At 43.5% G+C, this 16,728-nt stretch overlaps 1 protein-coding gene across 12 annotated transcripts in view; it reads left to right on the top strand.

The window, feature by feature from the left end:
• Positions 1-16,728, top strand: part of Rbfox1 (RNA-binding Fox protein 1) — a 289,153-nt gene that overhangs the window by 230,674 nt on the left and 41,751 nt on the right. For 2 of the 12 annotated variants that reach the window (XM_067350437.1, XM_067350439.1), the window contains exon 9: positions 15,067-15,214. The exons of the other annotated variants lie outside the window; for them this stretch is intronic. In XM_067350437.1, coding sequence (XP_067206538.1) covers positions 15,067-15,214 — 148 coding nt within the window. The remainder of the gene's footprint in view (positions 1-15,066; positions 15,215-16,728) is intronic. 12 annotated transcript variants of the gene reach the window in all.

Here is a 16,728-nt window from a genome sequence, read left to right as displayed (position 1 = left end):
CGTGTTAAGGAAAAATTTCTGTGTGTCGCGCGTCGCTTTCGAGCCAGTCACCCCGGCTTGAAATTTTCCGTCACAAGTGACGCTCGAGCGCACGACTGTGGACGTCAATTTAGCGATGGGATAACGAAAAAAGAACACGCGGAGTAGAGACCGGCTGCTCTCGTCGTTTCCAAGGAAAAGCCGGAAGCCCGGGGTCCTTTCTCTCTTCCTGGATTGCCCCGTTTCTCTGTCCCTTCACCTGTCCCCCCGTCGCGCCTCTCGCGACGATATTACTACTTCGTGGCGCAGTTCGCGAAGCATTCCGCATCCCCTAACAATTTTCATTCCATTTTGCATCGCCCACCCGCGCCCTTTCCCTCCCACCCCTCGCACGCTTCTCCCGTTGTCCTCCCGGTCCGTTCTTTTCTCCAATTTTACGTCGTGTCAGAATTCTTTCACTTCAGTCGCGCTGTCGCGGCCACGTCGGAAACGTGCGAGGAAAATTGATATTGCCGCCGGGAAAGGAAAAGACTCGCTTCTCCCCCGACGCGGAAGATTTTATTACCTCCGCGCGACGTCCGACGTCCATTAGACGCGCGAAGCTCGAGCGAATCTTGAATAATTTTCAAACTTAGATCGCCGTTGATTCGCAAAGACAATGTTTTCGAGATCTCTGCCGAAAAGAAAAATCGTACGACTGCGAACCAGAATTTTATCGATCGCGGAGTCGAGTTGCTCGAGTTTTATATTGCGTTGCACTCGCGCAACGGGTTTTTCCGCCGAAGACCTCGCGTTACGACAAACTACCGATCGTTAAGAGCTTTTTATCTTCCTCTGAATCCATTACGTATCGATACCTTCGATGTAGGACGAACGCCAGCGTGCTGCAAAGAATTTAACTTTTTTTTTTTTTTTTTAATCGAAAAATACGCGAATTTACTTACCGATGACGACAATTTCGATGACGCATGCTGTGTAGGCTTTTTACTTTGATTAGTCCGCGTCGTGCCGCTTAGTAACAATTAACCGTGCCGTGAACATGGATTCATTTGTAATTGAACATCGTAGCGGGAGAATCTGTAGTATCGTGCGAGATTCAAAAAAAAGAAAGAAGAAACTGCGAAAATCAAAATACTGCTTAGAATTATCAATGTAATCGTAATCAGAAAACTTTAGAAAAGTTTTGAAAGTTGAAAAATAGAAAGAAAAATTTAATACCGCATAATCAAACGCGGATGCAAGCTCTTTGCATTCGTTTAAAATCTATCGCGCGATGCTAAGATTTTCCGTGAGATCAAATCTTCTGAAATTTTCAATTGTAATATTCTGCATGCCGCGTGAATTTTCTTCATCATTCGTTACGATCGCTGCGAATGTAGACACGTTGTCATTTTTCTTTCTTTTGTTTCCTGTTTTCTTGCTCTTTCGATTTTTGTTGTCTTCTTGCGCGATTGTTTTAATTTACGATTGCGATCCACGGGACGAGAAAATTGCACGTAACATCACGCAGGGCTTTTCGCTCGGAGAAGCGAAAACGAAAGCAAGTCTAAACTGGAAGTCTTCATCAAAATCGTCGAGGTTTCTGAAGCAAAGTTATTTCAACAAAAACGTTGATTACGCTGGAAGACACATGAAAGATCTTACTTGAGCAAAACGAAATCCATCTTCCGTGAACGCGCTATGAAAAGCAATAATGAGCGCTTCTACGACTGAAACGCCCTGTGATACTGCGACGGCATGAACGAAGCAGGAAACGACGGAGCGGGACATCGAAGAAGAGAACGGCCGAATCCAGCGGTTTCTATCGCGACGCGAAGGCCAAAAAGGAGGAAGAAGAGCCCGCGCTGCTATCCGATGAAAAGGACTCTCGGAGACACGCCGAAGACATGAGCGATAATCGAATAAGAGGCCACGATTGCGAGGGTTTCCGAAAGGTACGGCCCCCTTCCCACAAAAAGAAAGAAAATATAAAACGAGCGAAACTAAGCGAGTAACAAGTAACAGCAATGAACGTGAGATGAAGCGTAGGCACGGAATGCGCAAGAGTTGCGAACCCGCGTAGAATCTGCGTCATACTTGTACGAAACGGACGAGAACCCGCTTGGACGTGCCTCTTTTCTCAACCCTGCGTCCTCACTTTAATTGTCAAGAGATCTCTCGGCGTTAATTAAACGAAATCTAGAGACGTGTGTGTGTGAACTTAGTCCTTAGAAAAAAGTATAATTATTTTAAAAACTTTTCGCGAGAAATATATTGTACGTAATAAGTGCGCGTAAATCGATCTTCGTTCGTTCTCAGAGACGCGAATGTTGGGTTTTCGAGACAAAGAGGCGCGTCGCGAAAAGTTTCTCGGAAACAAGGAACCTCCCCAAGAATCTCCGAAAGTCTCGCCTGGTAGCTTTTAATCTTAGGGCCTTTAATAGGGCTTTTAATCTATCTGTCCAGTGGTAAAAGCATGAGGTATTTACGTCACGTATATAATAATTCCGTATGAATGACTTGAACGAGTATGTCGTATATAATTAATTAATGATCATTAACCACCTCTTTTGGCACACTACATACACACATACATACATACACACACACACACACACTTTGGTCGCTTTCACAGTCTCGTCCCGCCTGCCCGCCGGGGCCGCCTTCAAGACTCCGTGTTTCGAGAAACACTGATTAATCGATTAATCCATTGCCGGCCGCCCCTTTTCCCTCCCGCCCCCCCTCCGCGGCCGCATCGTCGCGCGCTTTGTTTTTGCGTGTATGTCCTCTCTGTACGTTTACTATAGCTGATCACTCACGCCACTAGTTCGGTTAATCGGGACGACACCGATCGACTCGTACATCCCTCCTTAATAATCTCTCGCTCCTGCCGAGTCCTGCCGGGGGCCCTTCTCTCGAGGGTCCCGCATCCCACGAGAGCCGGATGCGCCCGACATCGATTAGCCATGCGGTTAACGATTCCCTTTCACGTTCAACGCGGCTGGGAGCCGCGCGGTATCGTCGACGAGAATCGGTTAATCGGGTTAGTCGAGATCGAATCCAGCACGCAACCGGCAGGCTCCCTGCCTCCGCCTTTCATATTTTCCTTTTCCCCCCCCCCTCTCCTCCCCCCATCTCCATCGTCGATTAACCCGCCTTTCGTATACCTCATACGTATATATATATATATACATATACATACATTATATATATATAGATATCTTTTTTTTTTTTAAATTGTTACTATTACATATAATAATCACGGTAATGCGCCACATTCACTGGTTGATGACTGTCTCGTTGACATAAAGGCCCGTATCTTGCCTGTGGTTGTGCTTGGTTGTGGTTGGAGCGGTTTTGGGAGAGAATTTTTTACTTGCTTCTTTTTAATATTATTACCTTTTTTAATTTGCACGTCTCATGTCGTGGCCTTGGCTTGCCTTCATATGAGATTCACCTGTGAATATATATATACATTACATAATATATATATATAAATAGATATATATATATGGTGATATATATATATTTATACCGATACGCATATGTGTGTGCCTGCGCGTATATACGTCCGCACGAAACGCTAAAGCGCGTATATACGCGCGGACGCATATTTATTATATTGTAATTTCACACGTATGGTAATCCGTCCTGGCAGTATCGTACGATTAACAACAATATGTGCACTCATAATGTATACATTACAAACTGCGAAGTAGTTTGTGGAAGCGACTTTTTCAGTATCGTGTTTTTTCCTTTTTTTCTCTTTCTCTCTCTCTTTCATCTTTGTCTCTGTCTCTTCTTCCTCTTCTTCTTCTTTTTCTCTTTCTCTGCCTTTCTCGTGCGTTCTATTTTTTTTCACGTATCGTTCAATCGCGATGCATATTGCACAAGCTAACCGTCAGCAAGACTCGTCAGAAATAACGAACGAGAATAAACGCAATAGTCACGAGAAAGCATGCTCTTCTCACTTTTTTTTTTTTGTTCTCTCTTCTTCTCTTTCGATACAATTTTGTTACATATATTTTTATTATTATTTCCTTCCTTTTTCTTTTTTTGTTATTTCTCTGTCACTATATTTCACGTACGGGCTGCCATGGCGGCACAGTCTGTAATACTTATTACTCTTCTTACTATTATTATTATCATTTTTTTTGGAACTGTTTATTAATTGTCATTGATTAATGTTAATGGATCGTGGCACGGTGTGTTAGTTGGCGAGAGACATGACAAATAATTTTTTGAACGGGCGAAGGTTGCTGCATGCTCGAACAAATGCCGCCTTTGACTTAGTGGTAACTAATTAATTCTGGTATACCGTCCTCGTTTTAATTAATCGCCGATCATGTCGGCCACGTCGCTCGCCATTTCTTTTCGTCGCGAGTGAACCCGATAAATAATCGCGACGCCGGTGTTTCGTTTCTCGTGAAATTCTCGGCGAGCCAACGTCTCGTTAACTGCAGATCGAGTATTTGGTCGCGAATTATAATCGCACACACGATACGAAAGAATCGTGCGAGTGTCGTCGTCGTCGTCGACATTATTTCAGCAGGCACACAAGTATGTAATATATATACAGGGCGTCTCTGAAAAATCGCACTTCCTCGAAATTAATAGCTGCACAATTTAGGACAGTAGATTTTAAATAGCAAATAATTTATATCCAAAACCATGTCAGGACTATAAAAATAAGAATTTTATCGAAAAGATTTCTTTTATTAGTGCAAGAGCCAATTTCACAATTTTTAATATATTACATATTGAAAATAATCTTATATTTTTAAACATAATAAAAATAATAGTTGGATAATTAAGTTTAATGTTTTAAATTAAATTAGATTTCGAAATTTATATGAACAATGCAAAATTCTGGATTAAATTTAAAGTTTTCGAGACTTTTTCTCTGGAAATTAAAATCACATTTCTTGAAGCGGCTCTTTCCATATTTTATTTACCGCTTAAAGAGGAAGAGGTATCGTTCAGAAACAGCCCGACCGTGTACACATAACGTTCACCTTTCTTACTGATTGTTTAGCCTGGCATCCACTAATTAGTCGTCAGTGCGTAGCCTTAATTAGTTACCGCTGAGCGTGCAAGCACCGCCAGCAGTTTTAGTAGTGGGCCGCAAGCGGGAGTACGCTTTATTTTTTGAGAGAAATAAAGAAAACTCGACGAGGAGACGGACGACTCGTCGTCGCCATCGTCGCCGTCACCGTCGTCGTCGTCGTCGTCGTCGTCGTCGTCGTTCTCGAGAAAAGAGAGAAGATCGTTTCGATTCAATTGATCGCGTCCTCGGCAAACGATACTCGCGCTCGTAAAGTATCACACGCGCATCCATCGCCGGGCTTTTGTCGACTAACTAAATTATTAAACGATCGTCGTCGCGTGAAAATAGTCCCCGCGATTCATCGATGGTATTTTTTCCCAAGCACTCGCGGACGCGTCGATCAACGCCGAAACGTTTCTACTACTGCACTGTAATAACGCACGCGTTAACGTTGCCCGACGTGTGTGTGGGACGATTCAGTGGTTCTCATACTTTGGTCTTTTACTGCCGGGAATAACGCGCATGACGAAGAACATCGCTCGCTGAATAGTTAAATTTTATTGTGTCGTTACATTCGACAATCGTCGCCGAATCGTTGAAGTTAACGACTCCCACGACTGTTTTTAACAGTTAGAGATAAGAGAGTCGCGTTATAATTGCAAGAACAATAAAACAGAATGTCCGATAAATAAAACTGGAAATTAGAACTGGTTATTATAAAATTTATATCTCATTTCGAACAATTAAGAATTTTTGCAAGCTAAGCTATTTCATACATTTCATATTTTCCGAATAAATATTTCAGATAACCTATAGTCCTCGTGTTTATAGGCATTTAACGGTTTAAAAATGTTCCGAGATTTTTTTAAATTCTAATTTTACATTAAAATTATTTGTGTAGTTTTGGGATACGTTTTAAAATTTATATTTTCTAAATGACAATTTTTTAAAATAAAATTTTGCGTGTCAATCTGGACCTACAAGGAAGCGCAGTTTGAGAACCATTGACGTGCGTGATTATTTGAAGAAAGCCCGTTGTTTCATTCCGGAGAACGAAATAGCTATCGTCGCGACAAGAGATGGTAACTGTTCGTAAAAAAAACAAAAAAAAAACGAAACAAAAGAACTTTTGACGAAAGTAAAAGCTTCGGCGCTCGGTGAAAGCGATTGCAGATAGACGAATTAGTTTTGTCGGTCTCTACGGGGTGGTTCGGAAAGAAAACATCGCGTCGCGCCGAGTCGTTATCGGAGTCGCGAAATCGCGATAGTAGAGTCGCGGCATCCCGCGTACCGGCATTGAGAAACAGTGTTGAAATCACTATAATCGTGTCCCGTAGGTAGTGTGAATCTCTTGCGAGATATGTGAAAGTAGAGAGCTCACGTTTATATACATATATATATATATATTATATATATACTAATCTCTGCATCTCCTTTTTGGCGTATTACTCACTCACACCATTTGCTCGGAAAGTATCTTTGAATGGCTTTCGTTCGGAGACCGTAATCGTTATTGTTATATACTTCTGGAACGAATATATAATATATCTCTTTAGTGCATGGAAATCATCATACATTCGATGCGAGCCGGCACATGAGTCGAGGCCGATCGAATTACCTTTTGCCGATCGGAGTCTTACATATATCTGTGTAGAGCAAGAAACACGTATTGTGTCACCTGTATTACCTCGATGCGAGAATGCGCCTCTTTTCATTCACCGCTTCAAGGAGAATTTTTGATCGCCAACCGCGCGGCGCGCGACGATTTTCGCATTCGCAACCCTGGGATATGGCGGAGGAACTTTTTCACCCCCTCGCGAGACAGAGAGAGACCCCTTCCGCACGTGTGCGAGCGCGTAAGCTGCGGATCGATAACGCGAGAGAGAGAGAACACGCGGGAGATTTTCAGCTTCGTACGTGCGCTCGAGCGAATTGGAGCGAGCTCCTTTTTTGTTTCTCACTTTTTGCTTTGATTTTTATTTCATTCAGCCGAATCGAGCCGTCGATCGGGATTCCCGCGTCGCCGTTTATCGAGATAATCCTAATTAGCTCCAGCGTGCGATAATATAATAATAACTCAGCGCGAATTAACGCCGAATGCATCCTCGGCACGCGAGACGTATCGGGGACGATGTTATCTCTCCGAGATAAAATCACTATCTTTAATTTTATTTACGTCGCGTATCGCGTTTAAGCCGGATTATTTATTATGCAAATATATTTCGGGATATCGCGCGGGGTGTCTAATTTGGCGTATCTAAACCCCGTTTCCGCCTGGAATTTTTTTTTTTTTTTTACACATAATATTTCACATTCTCTCACACGAATTCAATTTTCGATAAACGCTCGTTTCTTCGGGCCACCCTGTGTATATCCCAGAGCCGCGGCCGCCCCCGGACGAGAGACGGACGAATGTAACGGGTGTCTCGCGGCGCACCGACGGTACCGTCGCGCGCTCTCTCGCGCCGGGTCGCGGCAGGCACAAACGCGGCGGTAGTCCTGTTTGCTGGCGTCATTAGTCCTGCGAGAGCGTTGATTTGAATCCCAAGTAACTCGCCTGAAGAGAAGTACGTTGTGTAAACACCACACCTTAATCACTGTTGCTTTACTCGTTGGGTTATGCGACTGTGGTTCTCTAGTGCATTTGACTGACTCTCCCAGCCTGTGCCAGGGCTGCATTCACACCTGTCTCTCTCCGTGTATAATGTTTCTTCTTACTTTACGTTTCTCTCATTCTATTATTCAGCCTCGTTCCACTTTTATGCCCCTTTTCCCGCCTCTTTTTCCTCGCCTCTCCCCCCGCCTTCCTTTCTCTCTCTCTCTCTCTCTCTTCTCTCTCTTTTTTCACGTCAATGTTGCATTTCCTCCGTTTTCTTCCTCGACGTTGACGTTTTCCAAGGAGGACGTGAACTCGGTTCGTTTTCTCACCGCCTTTCGCCGCGACCCGCCGTTTCCGGAATCCGTAAGAACTTATTGGCGGAGTTATTTACGAAACGCTCGACGCGGTATACGCTTTAATTTCCGCCGCTATTCTTCTTTCCAAGTTTAATAAACCTCCGCGTGCGAGGAAGGTCTTTACGCCGACGATATTTCTCGCCTTCAGCCCCCGGTAAACGGGCGTTTATTATACGAGAGGAAATTGTTATATGTATTGTAACGACGCGGTTATTGCGTTACATGCGCATAACAATGCGCCGAAATCGGCGATTCACCGCGAATTTCTCTCCATTGATTACTCAAGCTTCCTCTCATGATTATTAAAATTTCCCAAAAATCGCAAATTTCGGTTGAAATGGCTTGAATTCGATATTTCAAATTTTAACCGTTCCGCCATTCACGCTGTCGACTAACCGTTCAATTTGAATCTATCATTTTATAATGTTATTCTTTACAATTTCACAAAGATATTACTTATGCATAAAGGCTCTTTTGGCACATTGTTTTTTTAAGTTGCTTTCAACATTAAACAATTTTTGCAAATAAAAATGAACGACAACTCGAACGTTTTAATCTTCGCAATACGATCTTTCGATCTTGCCTCCCGCATCGCCGCCCGCCTTGTAAAGTTAATGCGGCTTAATTACGCTTTAAGTACTCGTGATTTACGGCTCGGATGCGCGACGTGGAAAAGAGCGAGAGCGAGTCGATTCAATTGCTCGCCACGCACGCGAACGGGCTGTCACTTTCAGAAAATGTTGAATAATCCCGAACGCCGAGTTCTTCACCCGTTCGTCGCTTAATCCTATCCGAAATCCGGTATTCCTTCGTGTAATTTGTATGTCGACCGAAATTAAGATTAGGCTAAAATCTCGCCCTTCTACTTTCCACTCTCATCCCTCTCTCTTTCTCTGTCTCTCTCACCCTTCCTCTCTTTCTCTTTCTCTCTCTATCTGAACACGTCAGAATTGAATGCGCAGGATGCAAGAGCGAGGTAAGTCTGTAATTTGTGAGGCCCATTTAGCGACGATCTGGCGCTTTAAAGCGGACCTTACAAACGACACGGACTGCTCCTCGTTCTCGCAGCGAACCCTTCAATTTCTCACGCCGTGCCGGCGCAAAAATCGGGGTCCCCCTCGTCGGCTCTTAGCGAGAAAATCAATCGAGCATCGCGCGGCTCCACCTTTCTCTCTCGGCGACACCGTTTTCCAAACGCGCGCGGCCGTACGGATGTGCGAGCGTACGTTTTCGACCAGCGCGGACGTCGTTTTCGCGTCACCGTCGCCGAGTCGGGATTCTCTCACGAGACGATCCCGCAGCTTCGTACGGATATACACAGACGCAAGGGCGGATTTTTTTTTCTTTCGTCGTATCGACTAGCGCGTACACCCCCGCGAGCGAGGGAAAGGGCCTCGAGGCGCGCCGTGCAAAAGTATATACGAGAGAGAGAGAGAGAGAGAGAGAGAGAGAGAGAGAGAGAGAGAGAGAGAGACAACACGTGGGAGAGACGACGTGGGTCCAGGGGTGGATGCTAGCAGCGGCATTTATTGATCGTTCGTAGCAACCCTGCCAGCAACCTCGCCGCACCCTGCCCCCCTCGTGCTTCGAGTCGCCCACTCTTCCGCTCTCTCTCCGCGCGCGCGTCATCGGCCGCGAAACGAAAGCCTCAAAGCTGCACGAGCCCTCCCCCCCTCGCCCCCTCGAGGATTCAATCATATTAATTACTCACAGCGCCGCCCGCTCGACGACTACTCACGGCCGTGCGCACGCAAACGCGACGGCCCCCTCCCCTCTCCCCCCCTCCCCTTCTCACCCGTTGATCTCCCGCGGCACAAACCGAATCTCAGCGGATCGTTTTTCTCTTACAGCCGCGGTACGCCGCCGCGGAACAACGCGAGGACGATACGATTCGCGACAAATCGAGACAAATGTCGGAAGCGATGCAAGCCGCGCGACGTATAAAGGCAATCGGAATGGTCGCCGGGGGAAAAAATCGTCGGAGAGTGAATTTTTTACATTTTTTTGAAAAATTACTGCGAGGCAGCCTCGGAAAGGTGGCGAGCTGCGCAACGAGGTCAAACGCGACGTGCTTAAAATAAGAGTAGATTTTTTTGCGACAGCTCAGTGATCTCGAAAAACAACTCTTTCTCTCTCCCTCTCTCTCTTTCTCTCACTCTATCGGTATTTTCTCTCACGTTGTGCAGTACATATGGGCGATACGGTAAAATTCCGCGCGTAAATGCCGTGCATGCGAATTCGTCGAATGCTCGGCAGCTCTCGGATGCATCGTCCGGAGTCTCGCGGGAATGGCGAATCGCGTTCTACGTCAATGGAGTTACAATTCGCAGGGTAAATTTTGACAGAGCATTGCGAAGTGATAAATACATTATAAAATGCGAGTAACGTTCAACGGGAGCGCCGGCCGGCGGTAAAAGCGCCGCCGTCCGATATCAGAAGTAATTTCGATGAGGTCAGATGGCCCAGATGCGCGCGCTAACGAAGTTTCACGGTGTAACGCGATAAAAGTTCCTTTTCCTCCAATATTCTCATTACCGAAGTGGAGTAATTGCGTTGAAACGGCGCGCGCGAGCGCGAGGTGAAGCCGCCGCGCGATAATTCTCGCGAGTGTTACGAAAAACGACGAAAATATTATCTCGCGTGAAAAATTGAAAAACATAGAACCCGATTCGACTGCACGGCTCGCTCTTCCGATCGACACGTTAATCCGATCGCCTAATTATATTTTCGCGGAAAGCGATTGTTGTTGTCAAATCGGAAATTCATTATTGCGCCCCGATAATTATCTTAATATTAATCTTTCCGATTCCAATTAAACATCCAATTAAAATTTTTTAAATAAATCGGATTTCCTTTTCGCGAAGTCGCTTCGCCCTGCTTTTCTTATATCCCATTTAATTAAAGGAAAAGCTCATTCGGAATTTATGCGGGATTTATCCGTTTTATTCATTCAATCTTAAGTTATCTGACTCGTCATACTTTCGCGGGCTGAATTAATTAAAACGAGGCGGGCGAGGGAGAGAAAGAGAGAGAGAGGTGTAATTAGTTTACGCGCAAACTCGTAAAGTTCGTTTCGGTTCTGCTCGCCGAGTTTTGCCATTTTTCCATTTAGCGCACACACGTCGGCGCGTGCACGCTCCCGCGAGAATTTGCATGAAACAAGTGCGTCAAACACGAAAACACGGCCAAGTAGGATGCTGCGCGTTAATTCTCATTACGCGAAATTTATTCTTTGCGCTGCTCCTCGTCTCTCGTCGCACGTACGTCGCATTCGACGCATTTTTGCAAATCTTTGAAGCTGTGCTAAAGCAAATGTCAATTTGCGCGTTTAGAAATTGCGGAGTCGTCTCGCGCGACGGTTTTTCGCGAGCAACTATTTAACCATCCGAGGAACCGCGCGCGGGGAAGTGGAATATTTAATTCGCGTTCCCCTTCGACGTTCCTTTTATATCCCACACTGATAATTTCAGCGCTTTACTTCAGGCGCTTTACTCCCTGCCTCCCACCGTCTTAATTATATAAAACGCTCGCAGTGGCGGTGCACCCTCTTGTGCCTCTCGAGACACAATAATGTAAAAGCCTCTTCGAGAATTTATTCGATTTCCTCGCCGAGAGGAGAGTTTCGGAATTTTATACCGCCATCGGTATGCGCGCTCCACGGGACGGTTGCCATGGAAATGAAAATTGCTAAATTTTATTTACCACCACGATTACTAATATTGACGTTTCGCAAATGGTTTTTACAGCATTGCCCTTTTTTTTTTTTTTTTTTTTTTCTCCGCCCCGGAGTGAAAAGAGATCGCACGGTTTACGTTACAAATATTTTAATGCTTTTATGAAACGATAACAGGTGCATTTCGAGGTCCGGCGCACGTTTATTAGATTTTGATTTGACATTTGCAGAACTGGAAAAATATATAACCGCGCGTGTATACACGCGCGGCGCAAATGCGCAGTTGTGTATAAAATTATATCGAAAATCAAATATGCAATTACGCGCGAATGGCACCGCGTTGATTGGCAATAAATCAGCGAGTAATATCGTAATTAATATTTCGCTCATGCACCCTCGGCTAAACATACACCTCGCGGTCGTTTACCAAATAAACTATCATGAAAAATGAACGATAATTAACAATACGTTAGCCGCAGCGTGCACCGAACTGCGATCTTCATCAACAACCCCCGGAATTCGCGATAATTCATTCCCGACTTCTTTCCGCGCGAGTTACGGAGAATTTACAAATTTCGCTTATTAATTATTAGCAACTACATTTTTTTCAAATCATTATGTAACATGTGCACTCTTTTTGCATATATTAAAAAATATAAGTGCAAATTCATATAATGATACACGACATTTTATCGCGCAAATATTAAAACATTTCGGACTTTATTAATCTTACGCGCATATTTTTTCAAGTATTAAATAGAAAAAAAAACTCTATTTGCCGTGAAATATTTTTTAGAATGCGCGAATAAATAGAAATAGTATTTAATATTTTACTTTTAATTAAACAAATTGCGCAAACGTGATCATAAAAAGATTATTACCGCGACTACTTGGCAATTATTTTATCGTTAATCAGCTCGGCAAAACGGTCAGAGTGCTATTACGATATGAATAGTTAAAGGACTTGCGCGTTATAATCGTGAATCGCTCGCAGCGAGATGGCGAGTTTCATGCACGGCAGAGCGGCTAAACAGGCCGATTACCCGATTCATCGAATTAGCAATCAGACGCGTATATAGCGGAATTTAATAAATCCCCGTATCGGAAACAGCATCGGGAGTCCTAACGAGAAGCCGGCGCTCGAGAAGCGGCTTTGCGTGAGATCTATACACGCGATCGCGCAGCGGAATTAAAAATCCGTGTTCGATTCACCGCCACCGGATATCGCGTTCGGCAATTCACACCGACTCGCAACCGCAATTAAATCTCGCCTCTCGGTTTTTTCGCGGCCTTCTTTTTTTTTTCTTTTTTTTTTTCTTCACGTCGTACGATTTTAACGAAGCTTCAGAAAAGTTCAGAACTTTCGAGAACGCAATAAATCTGTTTGCCTTAACGAGTCGATCCGCGAGCTTTGCATAAGCTTCATCTTGTCCGTCACGGCGGAATTAATCCTCTTTGCCTGATCATATCTATTGCTGGTCGTTCGAGGTACAGCAGCGGGACTCGTCTTATCGGGTTCAGTATCGGGATCAGTGAACCGTGATAAAATATTTAGAGAATATTATCGGCCGGTATATGCCAATGTATTGAATATTCAGGTATATCAATGTAATTAATAATTATTGAATATTTGGTTTAGAATATTCAAAGTTCGAAGCCCTAAATTAGTCTAGATCTCGCGTATTTTCTCTATCTCTCGTTTAAATAAATAATTAATAATGTACTATTATTATCCGAGATGCGCATTTTTCCGATAAATAATTTTCCTATTACTCATTTCATCAAATTACCACGTTTAATTTTAATTATAATTAAATTGTTTGCCTATTTCGTATATTGAAAGAGATAATTTTGTTACAAGAAGAGATAATTACTGCAGAAAATGCGGTGATTAATGTTAAAACTTAAAATTAACCGAAGTTAATGAAACGCATAATATGCTCCTTACTGAACTTCTATTTTTGCTCGCGAGGATTAAATTTATCGCGCAATCTCTTTCTCGTTACATTCGCATTACGTTACGTCATGCGGCGAAACAACAAGCAAATGTCTCCGAACATTTTCCCGGTTGCCTAATTCGCGTAATTCGGGTAATCATGATGTTACAATTACGTGCGATTACGTTAATTGCGCTAGTAATAATTTTTAAAGAATGTCACATTTTAGAATCACGCGTCTCGAACGGCACTTCGAGGGTACATTAACTGCGGGTAAAAATTTATCGCAATACACGAGGCTGTCACTTGAATTATTTTTGTATCCACTTATACCTCCCGAAACTCCAATGATATCGAGTGATTTCATCCCGAGTCTACAAAATGAGGCGGAATTTGAGTTCAAATTAGATTGTTTGAATTGCAAACAATTTGCACAGTCAGACATTGATCATTTATACCAAACGTTATTATCCCAACTCATCAACTTGAATTTACACGAATATGGGATTATGTGATAACACGTAGACGACGATAAAAAATGATAAAAGCTTATATCTTTTTTTTTTTTTTTTGAAAATATTTTGCTAAGTGCAGCGAAAAATAAGTTGAATGAAGATTTTTGGTAGAAATGTATACCAATTCATGCAACTTAATTATAGCGGCAGCAAAAAGTGTTTTTTCATGGTACGAAGAAAAACTCGCTAACTGACACCGAAAATGCCATTATCCGTCTATAAATATTCTAAATAGAATAAGATATATTTGCGATGAAACGTCGTTTTGTTGCGCAGATAAACGCTTCAGCTCGAAACAATTTTAACGTGAAATTCACAAAATTACTTGGTAAAAATAATCGCTCGAAAATTGTTTCTCTGCGCAACACGTAATTTTAGTTGACAACAATATTTTACGAGCCATCCAAATCGCATCCGAATTAATCTGCCAATTATTCACAACGTCAAAATTAATACCGTGATAATTCTGAATGTTCACGAAATATTGTTGTCACAAAAATTGGCTTATACGATTAATGAAAAAGTACTTCGCGAGGCCTAAAATTCCCAGGCTTTAATCCACTCCCGCAAAAATACAGCTGTGACACGTTCGCCAGTCTGGCAAGTACCAGCAATTGAATTTAAATTATTAACAAGTTATTTATTTTATATATTTATCAAATATATTTCATTTTACGATTATACTTTTATAAATATTTAAATTAAAGAACAGTGCTGCAAAATTCTAGAGAAATTTACAGAAATAATTATTGCTTTTTCTAAAAAAGAATTCTTTTATGTGAAAAGATTTTAAGCAACGACGCTAGTTCGTTGATGACAAACTTGATCAAATCGCTCGAGTCGCGCGGTCGCTTAACCGACTGCCGGACGCGACGTGGCGCGCCGAAATTTCACGAGCGAAGGAGTGGATTAAGACACGCGCCCGCCGTTACGATTACGGCGGCGAGACACAAACGCACTAACGGTCTGTGACAAAAACAGGATACAGGTTGCCGGCCATGCCGTGGAGCTGGCTCGGAGCGGCGGCGCCATCGGCAGCCGCAGCTGCAGCGGTCGCCGCGGCCGCGGTGACCCCATCGCCTGCAGCTGCACCGCTCGTCCTTGCACCCAGGGCGGCGGCGAGACGGAGGTACTGATTGAACCAAGATCCTATCCACCGCATACCGTGACACACATGAGACATACATGTGTATACGCAAACGATAAGCATATAAACGAGCACGAACATCATCCACCCCGATCGATCCTCACCCTGTCATTGCGCGCGTTTCCTATTGTCGCGAAGAAAGGGCGTAATCGAGCATCGGGAGCGCAGATTCGGACAACATAAAATATCTTGCATCGCAACGGAAATGTGCTTCGGTTTTTATTTCCTTTTATTTATTTATTTATTTATTTTTTTTTTTTTTTTTTAACGTTTCTCGAAAATGCGAAAATTCGCTTTCGATAAACGCGAAAAACAAACTGAAAGCTTTCTGTTGTAATGCCGGATAGCAGAATTGTTTCAATCTGACCTGGTGTTTCAAATGCGCCCGTTCCCTTCTCTATCGTCGTTCAGAGACCGCGCGATCGTGAGAGCTCTCTTCCTTCTCGCTCACTTCGCCGTAATTAGGTCGATTGCATCGAGCTTGGCAAAAATTCCCGGTTCCGGGGAGATCTATGTGCGAGCTCCGGTTTTGTGCAACGCGATTTGCGCGAGAAGAAAGGTCCTTTTCCGGGTTTTCTTCTGGCCAATGCCAGACTATGAGTAATCCGCGAAGTAGAGTCGAGATTTCGCCCGTAAAAACGGTCTCGTTGTGGTTGTGAGAGATAGCGTAATTTTCGCTTGCGCGCTATCTGGTTTTCTTTGAAAGCTGTACATTTCAACTACGGAATTCACTTAAATTTTACCGGCAATCTTTAAAACGTTTGCTATTGTGAGCATCAATGCGATGACATTATTACGCGCTTATTAACTTTTATCGCGTACAAAATTATATTCTTTTACGTTCTTTTTTTTTTTTTTTTTTTTTTTTTAATTTACATCAAGAGTCGAACGTGCGTGAAGCAAATCGCATCCGCCGCTAGTCGGCCGAAGTGCATCAGCGCGAGTTAATCGCACCGCGGGCGTCGTTTCATTTTTAATCGTCGGGATATTTTTCCCCGGGGAGAGATAGATCCCATTATGACTCCATTACGAGTTGCGGCGAATCACGAAATATCCGCGTATTTATTTAAAACAAGACTCGTGCCACGATAATATGCGTTTTCAATTCGTGCCGGTTAAATCGCGTGAGTTTACCGCCAAGCGCTATTTCGCGCGTGTTTTTCTTATCGCACTCGCGCTACTAAAACATATTTCCAGCTGAAATTCTTATTGTTTCTTGGTACATTTCTCGGCGAAACCAGCGTAAATCCGATATCGAGCAATCACGAGAACGCGTATCTGACGAACGACCGTTTTTCCCGCATCTTCACCTCTGTCCCTCCCCTCGTATTCACTTGTATCTCTTCTACTACTCGATTATTAATGTTACTACCTATCTCTCTCTCTCTCTCTCTTTCTCTCTCTTTCTCTCTTTCTTCCTCTTCTCGATGTACTCGTATCGACAGTGTAGCACACAGAGTGGAAAGAAACTCCTTGAATATTCACTTGTGCACGAA

The sequence above is a fragment of the Linepithema humile genome, chromosome 2 (assembly GCF_040581485.1).
Source record: "Linepithema humile isolate Giens D197 chromosome 2, Lhum_UNIL_v1.0, whole genome shotgun sequence".
Lineage (NCBI taxonomy): Eukaryota > Metazoa > Arthropoda > Insecta > Hymenoptera > Formicidae > Linepithema > Linepithema humile.
This window is presented reverse-complemented; position numbering and strand designations above follow the sequence as displayed.